General features: G+C 50.3%; 7 protein-coding genes across 7 annotated transcripts; 3 read left to right on the top strand and 4 right to left on the bottom strand.

Annotated features, from left to right (window-relative positions):
- Positions 1–210: 210 nt before the first annotated feature.
- AO090010000477 (putative stress response RCI peptide) lies at positions 211–768 on the top strand (the record flags this gene model as incomplete). Its single annotated transcript, XM_001827410.3, has 2 exons — positions 211–268; positions 350–768. 2 exons carry the CDS (start codon positions 211–213, stop codon positions 766–768), a joined length of 477 nt encoding a protein of 158 aa, XP_001827462.1.
- Positions 769–1,821: 1,053 nt separating this feature from the next.
- she9 (putative mitochondrion biogenesis protein (She9)) lies at positions 1,822–2,886 on the top strand (the record flags this gene model as incomplete). The annotated part of the gene is made up of 2 exons (XM_001827409.3): positions 1,822–1,924; positions 2,003–2,886. 2 exons carry the CDS (start codon positions 1,822–1,824, stop codon positions 2,884–2,886), a joined length of 987 nt encoding a protein of 328 aa, XP_001827461.3.
- Positions 2,887–3,821: 935 nt separating this feature from the next.
- Positions 3,822–4,816, bottom strand: rip1 (ubiquinol--cytochrome-c reductase catalytic subunit RIP1; the record flags this gene model as incomplete). The annotated part of the gene is made up of 4 exons (XM_001827408.3): positions 3,822–4,003; positions 4,070–4,220; positions 4,289–4,377; positions 4,525–4,816. 4 exons carry the CDS (start codon positions 4,814–4,816, stop codon positions 3,822–3,824), a joined length of 714 nt encoding a protein of 237 aa, XP_001827460.1.
- Positions 4,817–5,379: 563 nt separating this feature from the next.
- On the bottom strand, positions 5,380–5,864 carry AO090010000474 (uncharacterized protein; the record flags this gene model as incomplete). Its single annotated transcript, XM_001827407.3, has 2 exons — positions 5,380–5,717; positions 5,777–5,864. The coding sequence occupies 2 exons, from the start codon at positions 5,862–5,864 to the stop codon at positions 5,380–5,382; spliced, it is 426 nt and encodes a 141-aa protein (XP_001827459.3).
- A 5,126-nt stretch (positions 5,865–10,990) lies between these two features.
- Positions 10,991–12,157, bottom strand: AO090010000473 (pyridoxamine-phosphate oxidase PDX3; the record flags this gene model as incomplete). The annotated part of the gene is made up of 2 exons (XM_001827406.3): positions 10,991–11,997; positions 12,079–12,157. 2 exons carry the CDS (start codon positions 12,155–12,157, stop codon positions 10,991–10,993), a joined length of 1,086 nt encoding a protein of 361 aa, XP_001827458.3.
- Positions 12,158–12,895: 738 nt separating this feature from the next.
- Positions 12,896–16,711, bottom strand: AO090010000472 (pentatricopeptide repeat protein; the record flags this gene model as incomplete). Its single annotated transcript, XM_023233635.1, has 2 exons — positions 12,896–14,461; positions 14,729–16,711. 2 exons carry the CDS (start codon positions 16,709–16,711, stop codon positions 12,896–12,898), a joined length of 3,549 nt encoding a protein of 1,182 aa, XP_023094196.1.
- Positions 16,712–18,858: 2,147 nt separating this feature from the next.
- Positions 18,859–20,359, top strand: erg8 (phosphomevalonate kinase; the record flags this gene model as incomplete). Its single annotated transcript, XM_001827404.3, has 2 exons — positions 18,859–19,211; positions 19,261–20,359. The coding sequence occupies 2 exons, from the start codon at positions 18,859–18,861 to the stop codon at positions 20,357–20,359; spliced, it is 1,452 nt and encodes a 483-aa protein (XP_001827456.1).
- Between the last annotated feature and the right edge of the window lie 1,128 nt (positions 20,360–21,487).

The following is a 21,487-nucleotide window of genomic DNA, read 5'->3' on the forward strand; positions in this document are numbered from 1 at the left end:
GATCACAACGACGTCATCTGACCCGAGCAGCCACAGAAGGTAGGCATCAACCGATTGTATTTCCGCTGTCGTCATCACACCCTCTACAGACCATTATCAACGTCTACTCGGTCTGTTATACCAACCATAGAATACACTACGTACGTCTTTATATCGGTTTCTGCATGAGAGCAAGTTCATTCAGATAGTACCGAGTATACCACGGCAATAATGTGCGGATCGGACATCTTCCTCGCGATCCTCGCGATATTCTTCCCACCGGTTTCAGGTATGTACCAATGATCCTCCTGGCCCAGTCACTACTATTTACAAACGCCTGCCGTTGACATGCCCTGCTAACGTTGCACAGTATGGATCAAAGTAGGCATTTGTACAGCAGATTCGATCATCAACCTTGCCCTTTGTTGTCTCGGCTATGTGCCGGGCCTACTACATGCCTGGTATATCATTCTCAAATATCCAGAGCAGGACCCTGATGATCCATATTACGAACCGGTTCCCGGTAACGCCCATCGAAGGGACGTCGAAAACGGCCATGTGACATACTACTACGTTTCTCATCAACAGATCCAGCACCCGTCTCAGAGAGGCTACGGCACTGTGGCACCAACTACGGCGACACCCCCCCTGCAACAACAATCACAGTCCACTCCTAAGCCCCAGAATGAGCCCGCAGCCGGTAGCAGCGGCGATCAAACACAGGGTGATTCGCGACCACCACCCACGTATGCCGAAGCCGTGAAGGGTGACCATAAGGTACAGGACTGATTCAGGCATGCGTGGAAGTCCTTCCTACCACTATCTAGCCATCGCTTATCTGAAACGCTGCTATGCGTAAGGGCTGCCTCAGTTGCTATTTGAGCTTTTGTAATTGTTTGTACTCCTCTAATGTTATGGGTCACGAGACTATCATCTGTATGGAATTATGTACGTCATTAATGCTAGCGGCACGAGGAAAGAATACCATCAGAATTTCGACAGATATCATACATGTATTCTTAGTATCATTCCAGCTTTAAATGTCTGTACTCTATTTCATGGGTCGAGTAATAAATCACTATACTATATATAGATGACCTGAAGCAAATCCTACCAAAAAAGCTTTATGAGCCTCTACATATAGGAAACTGTATATATTCTTGAAGTCGTTTCTATCTACCCAGATGGTGGTACAAAAATCACTTATCGTGACTCTTATCAGAAACCCGAAGAAAACCGCGGGCGATTCGATTCCACCGACTTTCCCGCCTTTCCTTCGGCATCCACTCCCCAACCAGCCTTACAACCCACTCGACTGCAATTCAACAAAAGAACCGGTGTCTGGTCAGGTTCTCGTGGCCCTTCAAACCGGCCATGCAGTCCATGCCATTGCTGCTCAGGCAGTCCCTCCGATCAACCGCCACCTTTACAAGAACCTCTCGTCCGCTCCGATCACCTCTTCTTTCCGCCGTTGGCCCGAAGCCTCTTCCTGCTGGTTCAGATCCACGGCGACAGTTTTCAGTTTGTGTACAATGCCAATTCCGGTCGCAGTTTGCGCTGTACTCGTCCAATGAGACAGAGAAATTGAAAGATGGAAAGACTGCCGAGAAGCCGGCGGACAAGGACCAACCTGCTACGGGTTCGTCCGAGGGGAGCTCAACGATTTATCTTGGAGCGGGGAGCTTGGAGCCTCCCCCTTCTGCTAAGGAGGGCAATGTGGCTGAACAAGTCCAGCAGCAGGAGGCTAAGGATGATGTGAAAACACAGGAAACCGAGAGTAAGGGCCTGCCGTCGTATCTTGAGAACCGCAGGTCCCAGGTTTCCAAACAGTTTACTACCATGATGGATAACCTTCAATCCAACATTTTCGTGGCAGGCCAGCGATTGAACGACTTGACCGGTTATTCATCCATTGAAGCACTTAAGAAAGATATACACACTCAAGGTATGAGACGGATCTCCCCATGCTCTTCCAGCTGGAGAGAAGTTGATCGTCTTTACTGACCGCCAATCTCTCCAACAGAGGAGCGACTCCGAGCTGCCCGCCTTCGAGTCCGTGAAGCCAAAGACGCATATGCAGCTGCCATCAACAATCGATCAACTTCACAGCGTGAAGTAAACGAACTTCTCCAGCGGAAACATGCCTGGTCGGCATCAGACCTGGAACGATTCACCCACCTCTATCGTAACGACCACACCAACGAAGTAGCCGAAAATGAGGCCCAGGAAGCTCTATCAGCAGCAGAACGCGAGTCCGAGGAAGCTGCCGCGCAATTGAACAAAAGTATTCTGTCCCGGTACCACGAGGAGCAAGTCTGGTCGGACAAGATCCGCCGCATGAGTACCTGGGGTACGTGGGGTCTGATGGGCGTGAACGTTCTTCTCTTCCTGATCTTCCAGATCGCCGTGGAACCGTGGCGCCGGAAGAGGCTAGTCAAGGGTTTCGAAGAGAAGGTCATCGAAGCCATTGAGAAGGAGAAGGCCATGCACCACGTTGAGATCCTGGCTCCTGTCAATGCCGCTCAAGAGATTCCCGCCGCACCCTCCGCAGACTCATCCGCCCCTGTCGTCGCAGCTGTACCATCCCCAGCCGCTGAAGAAACAGCATCCAACGCAATTTCAACCGAAGTACTAGATGTCCCAGACTCAGCGACTCCCGCACCCGACACAACAACAACACCCAATAGCCAGAACTCTCTGAACGACCTCCTCGAATCCGCCAAATTACAACTCTCGCGCTTCCCCCCTCCTACCTCCGTTGAATCCTGGCGTCAGTATATCAGCGATCTTTTCAGCGATCGCAACCTAGTCATCACCCAACGGGACCTGTCGTCCCTCGCTCTCCAGAGCGCGGCTGCTGGTGCAGCTATCATGGGTCTAGTGATTGCTCTTATCCGGCCGCGGTGAAATGACCGCGTGTAAGCATGCCAGGCTAGATGAGCCATTGTAATTAGCGTGTCATTAATTTGTTTAAAATGCTGTGTATACATGTGGTATAGATATTCGCATAGAGCATTTGTGTAACATAGTCTTGAATGAATGATTACCTGTTGCCATTACCCCATTTTGGAATACACAATCTGAGCATTAGTCGGCTTTTTCAAGAGTTCATATGACTATGTCGCATAGGACATCGATGAGCTGGCAACTGTTCACCGCTAGTTTTCGACTCGGCCTTGACCTAGCAGTAATATTATGCTGTTTTGCCGTACGGCTGTTGTACCATAATGGTTTCGGTCTAGGTCTGGATTTCGTCACTTCTGGGCTTGCATTTTGCCGTCAGATACTGTTTCTCCTTCTCCAATATATGTGCTGCTTCCTTAGATATACGTTACTAATAAAATCGTATGTTTGAGATCATGCACGATGGTATGAACGGACAAAAGGAATCGCATGTGAATATACCCAGAAAAAGACTATGTAGATACAAGTAACGGACATACAAAAGGTATACATCTATATGTCGACCGTCTCCTGTCTTCATCATTACTCCCCTGAATCCCTCTAAGATATCGAAAGAACAAAAAGAGCAGAGAGACGGACAGGCGACCAATGACAGAAGGTTCTATACCCAGGACCAATGGAGGGAAAAACCCCGTAGATAAGGAGTGGTACAGGCTCTAGGAGCGAAAAGCGGACAGGGTAGTTGTTGAAAGTAATAGAAACACGAGGCTCAGTTTTTCTAATCGATCCATATTAAAACAAGGTCTCCTTAATCTTGACAAGACACAGAGAGATTTCATCTAAAGCGCAGTTACAAACCTTCACTCTCTCATCCCCTTCAACGTCGTTTCCCGTCCGTCGGATAAACCGTTCGCTCGAATTGGCATCGTTTGATTCGTTTAACCGATGACGAGAGTGCTCTCATCGGGGAAGCTGTACTGAGGAACCTCAAGGTTCAGAGGGGCAGGACCCTTCCTGATACGGCCGGAGATGTCGTAGTGAGAACCGTGGCAGGGGCAGAACCAGCCGCCAAAGTCACCGGATTCACCGATAGGGACACAACCAAGGTGGGTGCAAACACCTGAAGTGGAGGAAAGTATTAGATATCGCCAAGACATATGAAATCGTTCCGGACCGTAGCACATACCAAGCATGACAAGCCACTCGGGCTTCTGAACACGGTCCTCATCGGCCTGAGGATCACGGAGAGTTTGCCACTCAATGGAGTTGGCCTCGTTGATTTCATCCTGGGTACGGTGACGGATGAAGACGGGCTTTCCACGCCACTTGATGATGACCTGTTTGACATCAGGTCAGCCAATCATGCATCACAACAAACGGCTTCGTAGGGATAATCGAGACATACGTTCTTGCCCTCAGGGATGGAAGCAAGGCCGATTTCGACCTTAGCCTGAGCGAGGACATCGGCAGAGGCGGACATGTTGACCAGGAAGTCTGTTGGTGAAGTTGTCATCAGCCATATGCTCCAATTGATAACCCGACCCAACCCGCCAATTATCCCCATAACCCGGCTATCTCAATTCGCTATCCTGATATCTTGCACTCCTCCATTTCAATCGATAACCTCCAGGGAAGACCTACCCTGAACAGTAGCCTTGGCACCAACAGCAGAGGCAAGACCGAGGGAACCGGCCATGAAGTAAGAGAAGACCTGGTTGGAGCGTGGGGGCTTCTTGGAGGCATATTTGCTGAAGTCAGGGATCTTGTAGGTCGAGGATTCCTTGGCGCTGGTGAAAGGGCTCTCGAAGGATGACTTGGACGCATCAGCGACTCCCCTCCGCTGCTGGCAGGAGGCGATGGCAGCGCGAGAAGTGGGCAGCTGTTGGCGGGCGCAAGCGCGCAACAGAGTGCTGGAAGCGGAGGAGAGAGACATGGCGGGCAAAGCAATTGCAGTCAATTGCAAAGACGGACAACCGTTTGAGGGGGGTGGAGGGGGGAGTCAAGGTGGACGAGGGAGGATTTTCCAGATGTTGGAGGTTGAAGTCGGAGGCGCGGCATACGGAAAGTCGAACCAGAGCTTTCGCTTCGGAATCACGGGGCGCCTCATTGGCTGATTGGGTCACACTCCGACACTCACCTTATTTTCTACACTATTTATCAATACAATTACAATTGGTACTCGGTAATCGTGAACTCAACTCGAAATTGATATCATACCCTGGACAATTGGATTGCTTTATTTACAAACTTACTTTATTTTTTAATATTTTTTCATTACTCTATTTTTTTATATTTAAAGGCAACACAAACAGCGACTTGTTCCCAAGATGACGGAGACCATTTTGCCCGTGATTTCCCGTTCCGTCCATTCCCAATTAAACCAAATGCAAAAGTGACCATAACACGATCTTTTTGCCAACAAAAGAAGCACCAAAACCCAGAACTCCCCATACATGCAACTCCTTCGGTTGATACTGGAATATATAGAGGGCTAATTCACTGGTCGACCATTTCCACATCCCCGTCGTCTCCCCTGCTCTGATTGTCAACAGTTCGATCGACCACCAACGTGCTCACTGCGCCAGTCGCATGCATGACCACTGGCGTCCGAGGGCTCTTCGATGGTTTTTCTTCTATAGCTTGTAGTTCCTCCTGATGCTCTGACTCTCCATTGGCATGCGGTACCGTTCCATTCAATGTGCGCTGTCCTTTCTCGATCTCGGCTTCTCGGATGGCTTCCTTGGCCTTTTTTTCCTTGAATTGTTTATAGGTGGTGGTCTTGGGGATAACGTCGGAGAGGAATTCTAGATTATCGATTCGCGAAACCGCCGTAGCTATGAGGTTCATCCATCAGTACACCGTATGATGCTGGAAATTGTTGTTCGTGACTGACCTAGATCTTTGTATTGGATGAGCTTTCGTGGTTTTCGTTCGGATTTGACGACGTTATGCCCTTGTTCTGTGAGATATTGGATGAACATTTCCTAGGCCAGTCAGTGATGGGAAGGGAAGAGTATCAGGCTACGGCCAGAGAATCACGCACTGTAGCCATCGCGATTACAAACGTAGCGTTGCTTGAACATTGTACTATGTCTTCGTCTAGTTGGATGATTTTCTTTATCCGCGAAACTGCAGAACCAGTCAACCGGCGATATCCATTACGATGGGTGTATTCTGCGTACTAGGAAGAGCGCTCTGGCCGGTGATCTCGTGGGATGGCGCAGAGTCCGGAGTGGACTTCTCCTTGGGAGGCATCGTGGGGTCGCGTCGAACGTAAAAGTTAGGGCAGAGAAAGGGAGATCCTCGTGGATATTGCGAGAAGAAACGAAGTGGGTGTTGTGAGGTGTTAGTCTTGGGCTGTTCTCGTGTTGATCTAGAAACTTGATAATTATTTGAAGTGTGCAGGAAGTGTTAGGCAATTGAGCCTGGCGCGTGCGGCGTGGAAATCCATATAGCGCGTGGCGTCAGTGCCGATAAAATACGCATTTAGTTATCTAGTTGGATCCCACACCGCAGATCGACTACAACTGGCGAACTGTTATTATGTACCTGCTTTCCCTGAGTTCTCCTGATCAATCCCCTTTATAGGTAGCTTACAACACTTTCATAGTTTCAATTGGAATGACCCTATATGAATTATTGAGATATTGTTCCTTTTGTTCTCAATTGCCGAAAGGCGGGAAATCATTTAGCTTGCTCCCTCACGTGGCCGCGCGGCTCTCCCTCGATAATGATGCTACTATCAATCAATCGGTCGTCATACTACGAGAGGAATAGCTTTACTACCTACTCTTCTCGGTTGCCTTCGACTATGCTCCCATCGCATATCCAATCCATGGTATGAGCTCAATGCCTGACTCATCAACCTCCCCGCGTTCACCCTCAGTACTATCTGAGCGTCGGAATTGGAGAAGGCTATCAGGCTTATCCACGTCCTCGACCGCCCAGCAACCAGCCAACGGTCACTCCACCGCAATCACAGAAGAGATCAGCGAGATCAAACGATACGAGGATTTCACAACTATCGACTGGGTTCAGGATGCGGTGCACGAGCAAGCGCGACGGAGAGCGAAGCGGCGAGATGGGTTTGGTTTCTGGGATCAAGAAGGTGCTTTTGGGTGGAGACGCAAAGTGCGCGAGTCCTACGATGCTGGACAAGCTTGGCTAGTTATCACGATCGTTGGCGCCGTGATTGGGTTTATCTCCGCCTTTTTAAACATTATCACCGAGTGGTTGTCGGATATTAAGCTGGGCCATTGTACAACAGCATTTTACCTCAATGAATCATTCTGTTGCTGGGGCGCGGAGGGAGGTATGTTGCGACTGCCGCCTTACTAGCTAATGTGTTGGGGCTCACAAATTCTTAGGCTGTCCAGAATGGAAAACTTGGACTTCTTGGTGGCTCTTGAATTATGTCATCTATATCTGCTATGCGGTACGTTATCCATGCTCCGTGATCTGCAGAGGTTGTTGCTAAGTCCCAGACAGATGCTATTTGCCTTGATTGCTGCGAGTCTGGTCAAATCGTTCGCCCCCTACGCCGCTGGTTCCGGTATTTCCGAAATAAAATGCATTATAGCTGGTTTTGTTATGAAGGGCTTCTTGGGTGCGTGGACGCTCTTGATCAAGTCCATTGCGTTGCCGTTGGCCATCGCTTCTGGCCTCTCTGTGGGTAAAGAGGGGCCTAGTGTTCACTTTGCCGTGTGCGCGGGAAATGTCATCTCGCGGCTCTTTAGCAAATATAAACAAAGTGCTTCGAAGACTAGGGAAGTCTTGACTGCCACAGCCGCGGCTGGCGTGGCTGTCGCGTTTGGTAGTCCCATTGGAGGAGTGCTCTTTTCTCTCGAGGTACGGGCATGCAGATCTATCGCTCAGGCTGGATACTGATTCCGTGTAGGAAATGGCGTCATATTTTCCACTCAAAACCTTATGGCGCAGCTATTTTTGTGCCTTGGTAGCGACCGGCGTGTTGGCGGTTAGTACCCCCATGTAATCGACTGGCGAGTGCTTACATGTCCCAGGCGATGAACCCATTCAGAACTGGACAGCTGGTTATGTTCCAGGTCCAATACGACCGTACCTGGCATTTCTTCGAGTTAATATTCTTTATTTTTCTTGGTGTTTTTGGTGGATTGTACGGGGCTTTTGTGATCAAGTGGAACCTTCGGGTCCAGGCATTCCGGAAGAAATATCTCTCGCAACATGCTGTTATGGAATCGGTGGTCCTAGCCGCAATAACGGCTGTGCTATGCTATCCCAACATGTTCTTAAAGATTAACATGACAGAGATGATGGAGATCTTGTTCCGGGAGTGTGAAGGCGGGCATGACTACCATGGCCTTTGCGAGTAAGTAAATCCAAGGAGGCTCACAAGCATTGCTTACCATGCTAGGTCCAAAAACCGGTGGCCTTTGGTTGGGTCGCTCGCCATCGCGACAATTCTTCGCATATTCCTGGTCATCATATCCTACGGTTGCAAAGTACCTGCGGGAATTTTCGTACCGTCGATGGCGATCGGAGCATCCTTCGGCCGTTTGGTTGGGGTCCTTGTCCAGGCGTTGCACGAACGTTTCCCTGATTCGGCGTTTTTCGCGGCCTGTGAACCGGATGTCCCATGTATTACTCCAGGAACCTATGCGTTCTTAGGCGCGGGAGCAGCTTTGAGTGGTATCATGCATTTGACAATCTCAGTCACGGTCATTATGTTTGAATTGACTGGAGCATTGACTTATATCCTCCCCACTATGGTACGCTCATCCCTGTAGAATATCTCGTTATACGCAACTAACATGCCTTGCTTGTAGATCGTGGTAGGAGTCACGAAAGCCGTTAGTGGGCGCTTCGGCAATGGTGGCATCGCGGATCGAATGATCTGGTCCAATGGCTTTCCTTTCCTCGACAATAAGGAAGACCATGTTTTCAACGCTCCCGTGTCGCACGCGATGACGGCTGACCCCGTCACGCTTCCTGCATCCGATTTTCCAGTGCGCGAAGCCGAGCATCTTCTGAACGACAATAAATTCCAGGGCTTTCCCATTGTCGATAACCGAACGAAAAAGACCCTCGTCGGATACATTGGCCGCACGGAACTACGGTACGCCATTGACCGTGCTAGAGCAGAAGGCATTCTCTCCCCTAATGCCCGATGTGTGTTCACCAAAGAAGCTGCCGAGGCTTCAGTAGCACGCAGAGCGTCTTCTTCCTCGCCACATCACCTAGCTCCTGATACCTTTGATGCCATCCAACAGACCGTCGGTTCCAGCTTCGTGGACTTCAGCAGATACGCGGACCACACGCCGCTGACCGTGCATCCGCGTCTGCCCTTGGAGACCGTAATAGAAATATTCAAGAAGATTGGACCACGCGTCATCCTCGTGGAGCACCGCGGCCGCTTAACCGGCCTTGTCACTGTCAAAGACTGTCTGAAGTACCAGTTCAAGGTCGAAGCCCAGGAACACGCACTTGCCGCGACCCAGGCTTCGGAAGGCCCATTGGGAGACCAGACGAGTGCTCGATCCAGCGACACGCTGGAGGAGCGCGTATGGAACTTCATACAACGTGTGGGCTCTAAATTGCCCCGTTGGCGGCCAGCGGGTCGCGTCGCCTTGTCCGATCGCCACGAAGGAAGGGGCATTTCCACCGGTACTGATGATGAAAACGACAGACTGATGGAATTAGAAGAACGGCAATAGTGATATCCCATTCTATGTTCACATGTATATATATATAGAGATATAGAACCTGTATGATTCGAATTTTTATACACATATCATATATTCTTAACATACCCAAACCTCCATCATACAGCCAAACAATCCCGAAAACCCATCTAACCAATCTATACTAACATTGATATAAACACACATAGGTAGTCTAAAATACCTCCCCCATCCTCAACCCAATTGCCACAATAAACAAACAAAAGAAAGCTCTGGAAAGAAAAGAAATCTAATTATCCCTCATCCCAACCAAAACACACCCACCCCCCATCATCCCAGCCCCAACCCACCAAAGCCCTCCTACCTCCTCCCTAAAAACCAACATCCCCAACATAGCCGTAACAAGAAAGTTCGCTGCCGTATTCGTAATCGACACCTTCACCGTCGACGGCGCAGCCGTCAAAGCCCTCGTAAAAAGAGCCCACATAATCACATTACAGAGGACATTAAGACCCAGACAAGCCTATTTTCTCACTCTTAGCATATACACATAACCTACATAACACGCAGCCAAACAATGAACAATGAACTCCCCAAGGGACGCCAAGGTAGGGCCAGTTCTTAGATAAGGACGGAAGGGGAACGGGAGAAATCATACACCCCTAATCAACATCTCCAGGATGGGATGATCGCCTGTTAGACTTAAAAAGGCGAGGAGAGATTTCGAGAAAGTTGTTGTTTGGGTATCGGTTGTTCTGTGGGGTTTTGTTAGATCATTTTATCTTATCTTTACGGGGCTTATTGGTTATGGGGGAATGATTGTAGGGGAATGAACGTACAGTTTCGCGAAGAGGCCGTTTAGGGCGGCGAATGCGCCGCTGGCCAGGGCTAGGACTACCCAGCGGGAGTGGGTGGACATTTTTTCTATTTTTTGTCTTTTGTTATTGTTATATACTGGGGGGTTTAGTTGGTGAGGTTGGTTGGGTTAAGGAGATGGTTTGTAGACGGATGGTTGATATGTTGATGGTTTCTTGGCGGGTTTTGCCAAGTATTTGGGGTACTTGGGAGACAATAGGGCTGCTTTGTATGTGTATAAGGGTTCAGGCTTATTTGTTGGACTGTAATTGATGCATTAGGGATATATAGTTTGTGGTGATTTCCTTATCAATAGTTATATGGGCTTTAGGGACTTCAGTTGCTGTGAAGCCTCTCCTTTAGCTCCGGGTAAAGGCCCAATGTACGTAGAACAATCACAGCATCGACACTTTCAAAGCATCTCTTTGTTGAACCCGTCGATAGACATGGTCTCTGGTCATTTCGGCGACTTAAAATAGAGTATGAGCTTCAATTGTTAGTAGTACATAGTAACAGAGTATGCATCATCGATCGAATACCAATAAAGCTATTTGCTAGTTATGTATAGTAGCCCATCTAATCTATACTTTAGTCTAAGGCGAAAGCCGTTCAATCCGCCATTTATACGAGTCACTCTGCGGGTCATGCACCCTCACATACCGGAACCGATCATGTAGTCGACTGCGCCGTCCCTGCCAGAACTCTACCGACTCCGGTACCAGACGCACGCCGCCCCAGAATGGAGGCAATGGGATCTGCTCCGTGTTGGCAAATTTCTCCTCCATTTCCCGCACTCGCTTCTCTAGGAGCGCCCGGCCATCATCGATGTCCGTTTCATCCACGTCACCCGGAATAGCCTGGGGGAAGACATCCTGCGCGAGGCTCTTCCGCCGCCGTTCGATCAAACTGTCCGGCTCTGCGGACCAGAGCACCTTGCTCTGCCAGCTGGCCCAGCCGCCAATCTGGCTACCCCGTTCGCGGGTCCTCCAGTACAGTTCGCTCTCTTCGCGGCTAAGGGGTTCAATGAGACCTTCGATACGCACCTGCCGTTCGGTAGTTCCCCAGCTGAATGTGAGGGCTGCCCATTTGTTGCCTTGCGGCATACCGTCGTCATCTACACCGGGCTCGGGCATGGCACCCAGGACGCTGTCTCCGTCTGCTTGAGTACCAAAGACCTGTGCGCCCTTCCCTTGCCGACTGCCCCAGTTACTGTAGACTACCCAGCCCCGCTCGTCAAGCTCCTTCAGATATACAACGCGCGCGCTCACCCGGCCAGAGGGCAAAGACGCCGTGGCCAGCGTGCATGTCTCCGGGGCCGACGATGCAGACAATCGTGGGTCGCGGAACCAGGTGTGGAACTGATGAAGCGGATTGGTGGGGTGCATCTGGGAGACAGTGAGCGGTGGGTTGGTCACGAACTGATGCGCGCGAGCGGGGTGGGAGACGATCTGGTTTTCGGTAACGGAATTGGGCGTGGAGGTCTCCGACCGAAGGGCCTCAGCGACGAGTCGAGAAATATTGGCAGGTGTAGCTGCGTCCGGTTTGTGGGGAGGCGTTGTTTGATCATTGGGGGTCGGTACTTGGATGTCACCCGGTGCAACTGGCGAATGTGAAGATGTGTTAGCAGCTATGTTTCTAGAATTGTGGTTATGCACGTCAAACCTAAATGAGTAAAACCTACAGATTAGCTTTCTGGGGTGTTTCGCATGGTCATCTCCCGGGCTGGCGAGATGGTCAGCTGTTGGATTCTCTGAACTCATGGCGGATAGGTGTCGCGGGGTGTGGTGGTAGCACTGAGCGAATTGTATGAATTGTATGCGCCGGAGAGAGAAGCGAGTCGAAGACGACGGCCGGAGAGGACGCATAGGCTGTCTTCTACCGACGGTGAAGTAATTGGAGTTGAGTGAACGAGGAGTCAGAAAGTGGAAGGTGTGAAGTGTGACCGTTGCATGGTTGAATGACTTAATCTATTCCGCGGGGTTGGCCGATAAACCCCGATACTAAACTCCGTTACCAAGTTTTTTACTCTCTACGCAAGACTTACAAGCAAACACATTTTCTCAGGTTCATAAGTTTAGTATTGATTATCCAAAACTAATCTGTATATAGCACAGAAGTCTTAGAATTCCAAAAGAATTGCAGCCAGGATTGTCCTGACTGGAGAGTTGGGAGTGTCTATCGAACAGATAAGAAATAGTAAATAACCCTGAAGCCAAACAGCATCATAACCCCATTTTTACATGAACGCCATATCCGCTCGCTGAATGCAAACCATAAACAAGATGTAGGACAAAATGTACACCAAATAGGCATGGTATTGCCTCCCAAATGCCAATGCAGACCAAATGGGCTGGAAACAGCCAAAGACAGGGATCCAGCCCTGAGAACATATTAAAAATGAATATTCTTTTATCCCTTTTCGATTTTAAAGCAGAAGTTTTAGTCCTGCTGGAAACGAGAAGGTTGAAGGCAACGGTTCGTCAGTGGATGACGCGAACCTACAGGGCAGCAGCGACCGCGGCACCGCCACCGACAAGATCCACAATCTTGCTGGCGACAGCGGTCGGGTATCCACGAGACAGCATCTCTTGCACAATGCGAGAGGCGTTCTCTCGCTCGTTCGCCATGAGGAATGCACGGGTCATAGCCTCATAAGTGCTGGGCTCCCGCTTGTCCACACCAATGCTATCATAGATGGCCTTGGCTTTGCTCACGTTGCCCTCAGTGGCCCACCCTTGAATAAGAGTGTTGGCAATGTAGGCAGTCATATCGACCCTACGCTGGACCATATCCTTCACAATGTCCTCAGTTTGTGCGACCTGGTGGTTGGCCACCATGGCCTCTAGAAGGGCCTGGTACAGGCATGGCTGGAGTCGCACTTTGCTGTTGGAGACGACCGAGTTGAAGACGTCCTGAGCAGCTTTCATGTCATGCATCACACAGCCATGAGCATGGATGAGAGATGCATAGTGTACGGCCTCTGGTTGCTGTCCGGCGGCTTTGATGGTTTCGAGTACCTTCTCCGCAGCCTTCATATCCACAGGCTCAAGAGAGGCGTGTGCGTCGATGAGCAACTTGTACGTGTGCATGGTGGGCTGGATATTACGGCTGAGCATGCGCTTATAGTACGCCAGAACCTTGCTGCGGTCGCGCTTGGTGTTCAGGAAGTACTGAATCATGGAATTGTAGGGAGCTGGGCGAGGTTTGTAGTTGGGCATCGACTCCATCTCCTCGAACATCTCTTCGGCGAACCGTTCATCGCTGACTCGGCAGAGCGCGTTCACAATTGTTCCATAGGTAACACTAGTAGGACGCACACCCTGGGCACGCATCTCGGCGAAGTACAACAGACAATCGTCAATGCGACGGGCTTTACCAAGCTTCCCGATCAAGGCGTTGTACAAGAACGAGGTAGGCTCAACCCCTTCAGCGACCGCACGATGGAAGATCTTCAAAGCTTCGGTCGCCTCATCAAAGGTCTTGGTTGATTCCTTGAGCGTGGTGATATAAAGACCGAAGGTGTTGGCGGACGGAGCGGAGCCGAGTTCCGAAAGCTCCTGGTGATACTTGGAAGCGAGACTGCGATCATTAAGGGTAAGGCAGGAGGCTACCATGGCGTCAAGAATTGACACCCAACCGTACTTGACAGCGTGATACTGGTGCAGGAGAGGGACATCGCGGCGAGCCATGCTCAGAATTTCATGGACCAAATCGTTGCGATGACACTTGGCGGCAGCGGTGATCAGTTTGGCATACGTGATGTAGCGAGGATGACGGCCAGAGCGGCGCATGTTCCGAAGCCGAGTCAAAGCATCGTTGAGGTGGGAATCGGGGCGACCGCTGGTGCTTTCCAACTGTTCGGCAATCATCGCGGATCCTTTGAAATCGGTGGCATATGCGTACGGATCGAACGAGTCTTCGCTGGGCGCGGAGGTCATCGTCGACATCTCAGAGACCGGAGTGTGGCGATCGGACAAGAACGAAGAAGGGCTGGAGGTGAGCCCAAGGTGGTCGTGCCACCTCCTCACCATGTCAGGACGGCTGTTGAATAGCTTCCCGACCGCCTGGTCGACGACGCGAGTAGTGTAGGGATCCATTTGAAGTCCGGTAGCCAAGGCAATGTCAAGCATGTGAGAAAAGCGGATCGGGTGCGCAACATCCAAAGACGCGGAGCTGTTAACAAGCATGCCGGCCTGGACCTGGAGGGCAAGGGTTAGGTCGCGAGGGTTGAGCTGTTGGATGGCAATAGGACCGAGGCTGGCGACAGCGTGGTCAGCGACCGGGGAGACCAGTCCACCGTTCTCGACCATTGACCAAAGGAGAGTCATGACAGTTTGGGGAGAGAGGACGGCAGCAGTTTGAATAAGTACGCGACCGATGAGATGAAGACTTTCATTGATCTGCTCCCGGACGGCGTTAAGTAGATAAGGGTTGTCGATTGAAGCGTTGCGGACCCGTCCAAACATATTACGGGCCTCGACTAGGGCTTCTTCGATCTGACCACTCTTCAATAAGGCCACCGAATACATCGCCGTCGGCTGAACCATGTCCGGTGTTGTCTGACCCACAGTGCTTAGCATAACCCACAGAGGCCTAGCCGCCGACACGTTGCCTTGACGCACGTATAATGCCAGCATCGAGATAGCAGGGCCATGACGTTTTGCGGTATCAGTAGGCAGACAATCGTATGCTTCGGAAGCCGTTTTGAGGTTACCGGCATCCGCCGCGGCGATGCAGATTTCGGCCATGGCATGATCCAGGGCCCCATCGCGCAACCGTGTCTTAGCTTGACTCAACGCCTTATCATGCTCACCCGATTTTAAGGAGTGCGAAACAAGGCCATCTCGAACGATCACGGTTTCAACAGCATCTTTCCGAGTTTCTTTGTTTTCTGTCACCTCATCGAAAGAAGCCCGGATCCGCTCCAAAAAGCGCAAAGCCTCCTTCTCCTTACCACACGATAGATACGCTTTGACCAACGCAGCGTACACCTGGCCATCCAGGCGTTGAACGATGCTGAACGTACCATTGTCGTCCGAGATTGCGAGAGCCTTATACTCGTTGTAGCACTCCACAGCACTCTTCAGATCTCCAGTAGAGGCGAAAGCATCGATCATCGACGGGAAGATAGAGGCATGAGGTGTAACTTTGTGGGTTTCCATGTGGGCGTAAATGCGGATCATATTCTCAACTTGGCCCTCTCTCGCACATGCGATAATCAGGCGGCTGTAGGTGTCCAATGGAAAGATGAGATCGGGGTGTCTTGTGGTAGCAGTGTTAAATAGCTTGATAGCGATACCGAGCGAATGGTCCTCATCGAGAATGGCTCGCTCCAACTCGCTCGAGTGGAGCATGAACTTGCCAGGCTCTTCCATTCCTCCGTAGCGGATCCGGTCCTGCTCGAGCGATTTCTGGGACTTCAGGGCATCGTGTGCGCGCTCCACGAAGAGCTGGACGAGAGTCCGATACGTCTGCTCGTCGGGAATTACCCTACGACGGAGCATATCAGAATAGACATCCAGCGCCTTCTGAATCGCCTGAGCGGTGTCACCATGAAGCCGTACAGCCGATTCCAGCAGGGCATTGTAAGCACCGACCGTGGGAGTCAAGCCATCTCTGAGCAGTGCTTCAAATGCACTGGGGATCTCAGCGTACTTCTTTGTTAAAGCCAGCTGGACAATCTGATCGGAAGCGATACGAGCTTGCTCCGTGGAGACATCCGCGATGGCAGCCACGTCTGCTGGTAGGTCAGGGAATGCCTCAGTGGCCGAGTCATCCTTTCCTTCGGATGCCTCCTCAGCTTGGGCTTGCTCTTCCTGGATTTGAATCTCTCGAGCCACCGCCTCCTCAACCTGAGCGCTAACATCGGCATTGGCGGAGGCCTTCGTGATGTGAGGCGAGTCGAAATTATGGGGATTCGTCGAGTTCACGCTATCTTCTTTGGACTTTGCTGCTTCTTCCGGCGTCGACGGTTTCCACCCCAGTTTCCGCTTCACCTGAAACTGTTTCCAATCACTATCATCGCCAGTCTGCTGAGCGTGTTGCCACGCGGCATAATACGCCGCGAGGCCTAAGTCTCCCGAGCCCGAGCCGCCCTGGCTGGCTTTGGCGCCAGCGCCGGAAGAACTTGAGGGTTGGAATACATTTTGCAATGCACTCCGGGAGACCTTGGCCGGTTGATTGGCGAGTTGATTGAATGTGGCGGAGGACGCGTAGGAAGACTGCGACGCCGCAACTACCGACTGAGCATAGCCATGAGTGAAGGCTTTGGTGAAACTCTGACGTGCGAGATGGGTGAACGGTTTGAAGACCATTTATCTGGCAGGAGTCCTCTTCAGCGAGAAGAGGCAATGCTGGTTTCAATGTTAGTCACGCGACCATTCCTTTAGTTCCACCTTGCCGGCTTCTGGTGATGTGTTATCTGATTCATACCTTGCAATCAAAATAATAGTAAGGATGCAGGTTCATTTGACGACAGCTGGTCGTCAAAGGAACGCGCTGGTATATACAAGGGAATTGAAGCGAAGGAAGGAAAAATCTTTTCGTGAAGAGGTCGAAAAATATGACAGATCGGACAAGAGGGAATGGATGGATATTTGAGAGAAGGCGAGAATAGTCGTTGACCAATCCTAAAGCAGATTAGTGCCGATCCTCGCAATGACTTGACTTCTTTGAGGATAATTAATTCAATAGGTTAGTGCTAGAGCTGATCGTACCTTTGGGGAACGAATCGTCTTGAATGGAATTCTAAGGAATGAACCCTCGGGTATGTATCTACAAGACGCAGGGGGCAGAGTATCCTACATTTAAAAGACCCAGACAGGAACCAGGGGGAGGGTTAAAATTATATGGCTATGCTTCTTCTAAACATGTCCGATGCGAATTAGAAAACACGAGAAAAAAAAATAAAAAATAAATTTTTTTTTTTTTTTTAAAAAAGTACATACATTTCGACCTCCGTCATTCTCTCGTTGCCTAAGGCTATTTCCACAGGTCAGGTGGCCCTAGAACCCCGGGGATAACAAGCCGTCAGGGGACTTGACCCAATCGGCGGGCCGTCCACACTGGGGCCATAGGAAGATTCAGGAGCGGGAATTCTTGAGTTCCTGATGTCTGGCCAAGCGTGACTCACCGCGTCCCGGCTCATTTTCTTTAGACCCTCCTACGGAGTTTGGCGTCTAAGCCCCGTGTGGGACTGGATCCTAAGCTCCGGATATCCGAAGACCGAACGACCGACGAAGATGCCTGAGGCAATATTCATTGTGCTTGAATGGCTAGGGTTTTGACCATGGTGACTGGTCATACCAAATAGTTCAAGGACAGATGGAACCTTGGAAGGTATAGTAAGATGCGAACATTGAATTTTTTTTTCCCTTTTTAGCAGTGACTGAGCACGGCAGAATTAACTTTTTCTTGCATCCCCATCGCGGTACATAATTGCAGTCTCAATCATGTTATTCGACGAAAGGGATAAACTGCCATGCAGAAGAGGCCACTTGTTCTTCTCCAGGGCCAATGGTCTTGTCTGAACCCTTGCTTAGCCAGTAGTACTTATTCACTTGTTTTCCGAATCTATTGTTGAATATAAGTACGGGGTAACGGCAGACGGAGAACAGTACAAAAGAGTATCCGTCCACCGGATCAAATGTCCGACGGGAAATTCCCGATATGTCATACGATGGTCAGAGCATAAACGGTTACCCTAACGAACAAGGCCTCGACTCCTGCTCTCGGCGGCTCACTGCCACCAATAATAGTGGGCGGAATCTGACAACCTAGTATTAAATAGCATGATGATGGAACATTGAACCCGGTTGATTGGGGTGTAACTGATTGAGGGCTGTTTGTGAGTGAGAGGGATGGGCCCTCTTAGTCAGCGGCGTCACATCAGAGCTCAAGCCACAAACATCAGAGTCTCAGCCACAATCTATATCAGCTGCAGCCACAACATGGAAATCAAATTGGGGAACGATAATACGAGTTCCGGAAAGCTTCCCTCTCCGACAAATAATCAGTCTCATCTACAGAATTAATCATAATAATAATCGTATTGTTTGCTTCGTGCACAGCTGAATCGTCTGCGGCACCCAGGCTCAAACTTCTCTATCCTATCTCCGGTGACGATTCGAGGCGGGGCACTTTTGACCGATTCGGGAAGGAAACGACATAGATTACTACTACATGGGACCGGGGTACTTCTCTGTGTTGTCGATAACGCTGATCTCTCGCCTACGTTCGCCCTTTGCAGTTTGATTGTCCTCGGATTGGTGCGTATAATTCTAGCGCAACCGATACTCTTGACAAAATCGCACAACAGTTTCTTGTGGGACGTATATAGAATAGTAACTGACTATTGAGATTCAGTGCCGAAGTGATCGCCAGATTCGGTTCGATTAACCAGTTCGTTTAATTTTTCGTAACAGCAGAGAACCCCCTGGTCGAACAGTCGCCAGCTGCCCTCATGTCTTATCCGCCATCCGGGAGCACCGCCTTGTCCGCCCCGGGCAAGGTCCTTCTTACCGGTGGTTACCTCGTTTTAGACCGCAATTACACGGGGACAGTGATCGCACTCGATGCTAGGATCCACGTTATCGTTCAACAATTGAAAAGAGGCCATCGACGTGGTGCATCATTCAGCTCAGTGAAGGGGGGTCCCGATACGGAGACAGTCGAGGACGGAAGTGCTGTGGACGACAAGGAAAAAGAAGACGTCGTGGTTGTACGCTCGCCGCAATTTGTCAATGCAATTTGGGAGTACGGTATACAGCGTTGTGAGAATGGAGGTGGAATCAAAGTGATTCAAAGGAACGACGGGTAAGAGAGTGTTTTTGACCTCTCCAGTTCAATAACTAAGGGATCCCAGGCGTTCCAATCCGTTCGTCGAAACTTCCCTCAACTACGCTCTCACCTATATCAGCTATGTGGCCGACTCGAAGGACTTTGGGTCCCTCTCCGTGACCATCCTGGCCGACACTGATTACTACTCTGAGACTGCCTTCTCTAGGGTTTCTGAGTCCCCTGGAAGATTCGTGAACTTCGGTGTTCCTCTTCACGAGGCCCACAAGACAGGACTAGGTTCCTCTGCGGCTCTAGTAACTGCCCTAGTATCATCCCTCGTTATTCACCGTACCCTGCAGCCTGACGACCTTGGAGCTTCTCGTGACAAGCTTCATAACTTGGCACAGGCTGCCCACTGTGCTGCTCAAGGTAAAGTGGGATCCGGGTTTGATGTGGCTGCTGCTATCTACGGCTCTTGCCTATATCGCCGATTCTCCCCAAGCATTTTGGAATCCGTCGGCGACGCCGGTTCACCTGGGTTTGAAGAGCGGCTGTTTGCAGTCGTGGAGGACGCCGACCCTAAGCATCCGTGGGATACAGAGTGCTTGGATTTCGGCATGCGACTTCCTCGAGGCATGCAGATGGTCCTGTGCGATGTTGAGTGCGGCTCAAATTCCCCTTCGATGGTCAAGAAAGTGCTCGAATGGCGAAAACAAAACCAGCAGGAAGCCGATCTTCTTTGGGCTGCCCTCCAGTCAAACAATGAAAGGCTCTGTCTTCAGCTCAAGCAGCTAGCCCAGAGCCCTGACCAAGAATCGCCCGAAGATTTCAATGATGTCCGCAACCTCATCCAGCGCTCACGCAATCACCTTCGCAGCATGACCCGCAAGGCGGGAGTCCCCATTGAGCCGCGGGTACAGACAGAACTGCTTGATGCCGTGTCAGCCGTTGACGGAGTGATTGGTGGTGTGGTTCCTGGTGCGGGAGGGTATGATGCGATTGCTGTCTTGATCCGCGATGACCAGGAGGTGCTTAAAAAGTTAACTGAGCTCTTTAAGAACTGGGAAAGTAAGGTGGAGGACGATTTCGGTGGCAAGATCGGAACTGTCCGGCTCCTCGGTGTGCGTCACGGCTCAGATGGAGTCAAAAATGAGGTTCTCGACCAATATGCCGGTTGGCTTTAAGTCGACAGCTCTGTCCACATTCTCGCCGTGCACAACTACTAACCCAAATGGACATGACATTTGAGAGGTACTGTGCAAATCGTCAAAAGATGTTTTCCTGACTCAGCATACATGACATCTGATCTCAGCGCTGATATCGATTCTCTGCTTCCATCCCTTTTATTCCTTCTGTTAGCCCAAGCATTCCGTTACGAGCGATGCCAATGATGAAGAGCATTTCTAGTCTAAGCACGATCATGACCATTGCATTTTAACAAGATAGCCTACGCAAGACAGATAATGCAAAAATGCCAGTACACGTCTTGTGAAACGAGGCTGTCCAGTCTTCCTCTAATTCAAGAAAAACAAGAGAAAACAGAGAACATCAAATACAATCAATTTCACATTCATCCAGAGTCGTAACTGTATGTACAGATTGACCCGTAAGCAAAAGCCAAGTCAAGCAAAACCCGAACTTTACTATCCTAAGTCCGACCAACAAACCACGACTGGACTCTCTACCAACGCCTCAGAAAGGCAAAGACAGAAGAAAATTATGATGAAGAAAGCTATACCCAAACCATCAGGTCCACCAATCCACAACCCCCCTCCATCCTTCCATAAACCCACCCATATCATGAACCCGAACTTCGGCCCTAAACATCGCCCCCGGACAATTACCCATACCCCGAGAACAGCATATAAACCCATCCTACAGCAGCAAGTAGTTAATCAATGAACCCATGTCTATCAAATCATATACCTCGTTTACTTAGCATACTCTCTACCTTAGTAGCAACGTCGCCCTCACAACCACTACACCTCACCGATATGCGTTCAGCTCCCTTCAACCCGAACTTCTACTACAACCGCCGTCTCCACCCACGAATCCGGCGCGGGGGTATCGGGGGATTGGCCAAGGTTGCTCTTGTTGGGAGTTTTGTTTGGGTTATTTCAAGGAAGGTAATTATGAGGTGAGGGATCCGAGTGTTGGTGTGGGAACTTGTTTGGAGTGTGCTGATTATAAGGTTTTAGTTCCAGTTCTAGGAGTCTATCTCAACGGGGTTCTGGTTTGGAGGGGGGTTAGGGTCTGGTGCTTTATGGGGATTGAAAGGGCAATGTCAGTTTGATTTGGGTTGTGCCTTTGGT

This window comes from Aspergillus oryzae, chromosome 8 (assembly GCF_000184455.2).
Source record: "Aspergillus oryzae RIB40 DNA, chromosome 8".
NCBI classification, from domain to species: Eukaryota; Fungi; Ascomycota; class Eurotiomycetes; order Eurotiales; family Aspergillaceae; genus Aspergillus; species Aspergillus oryzae.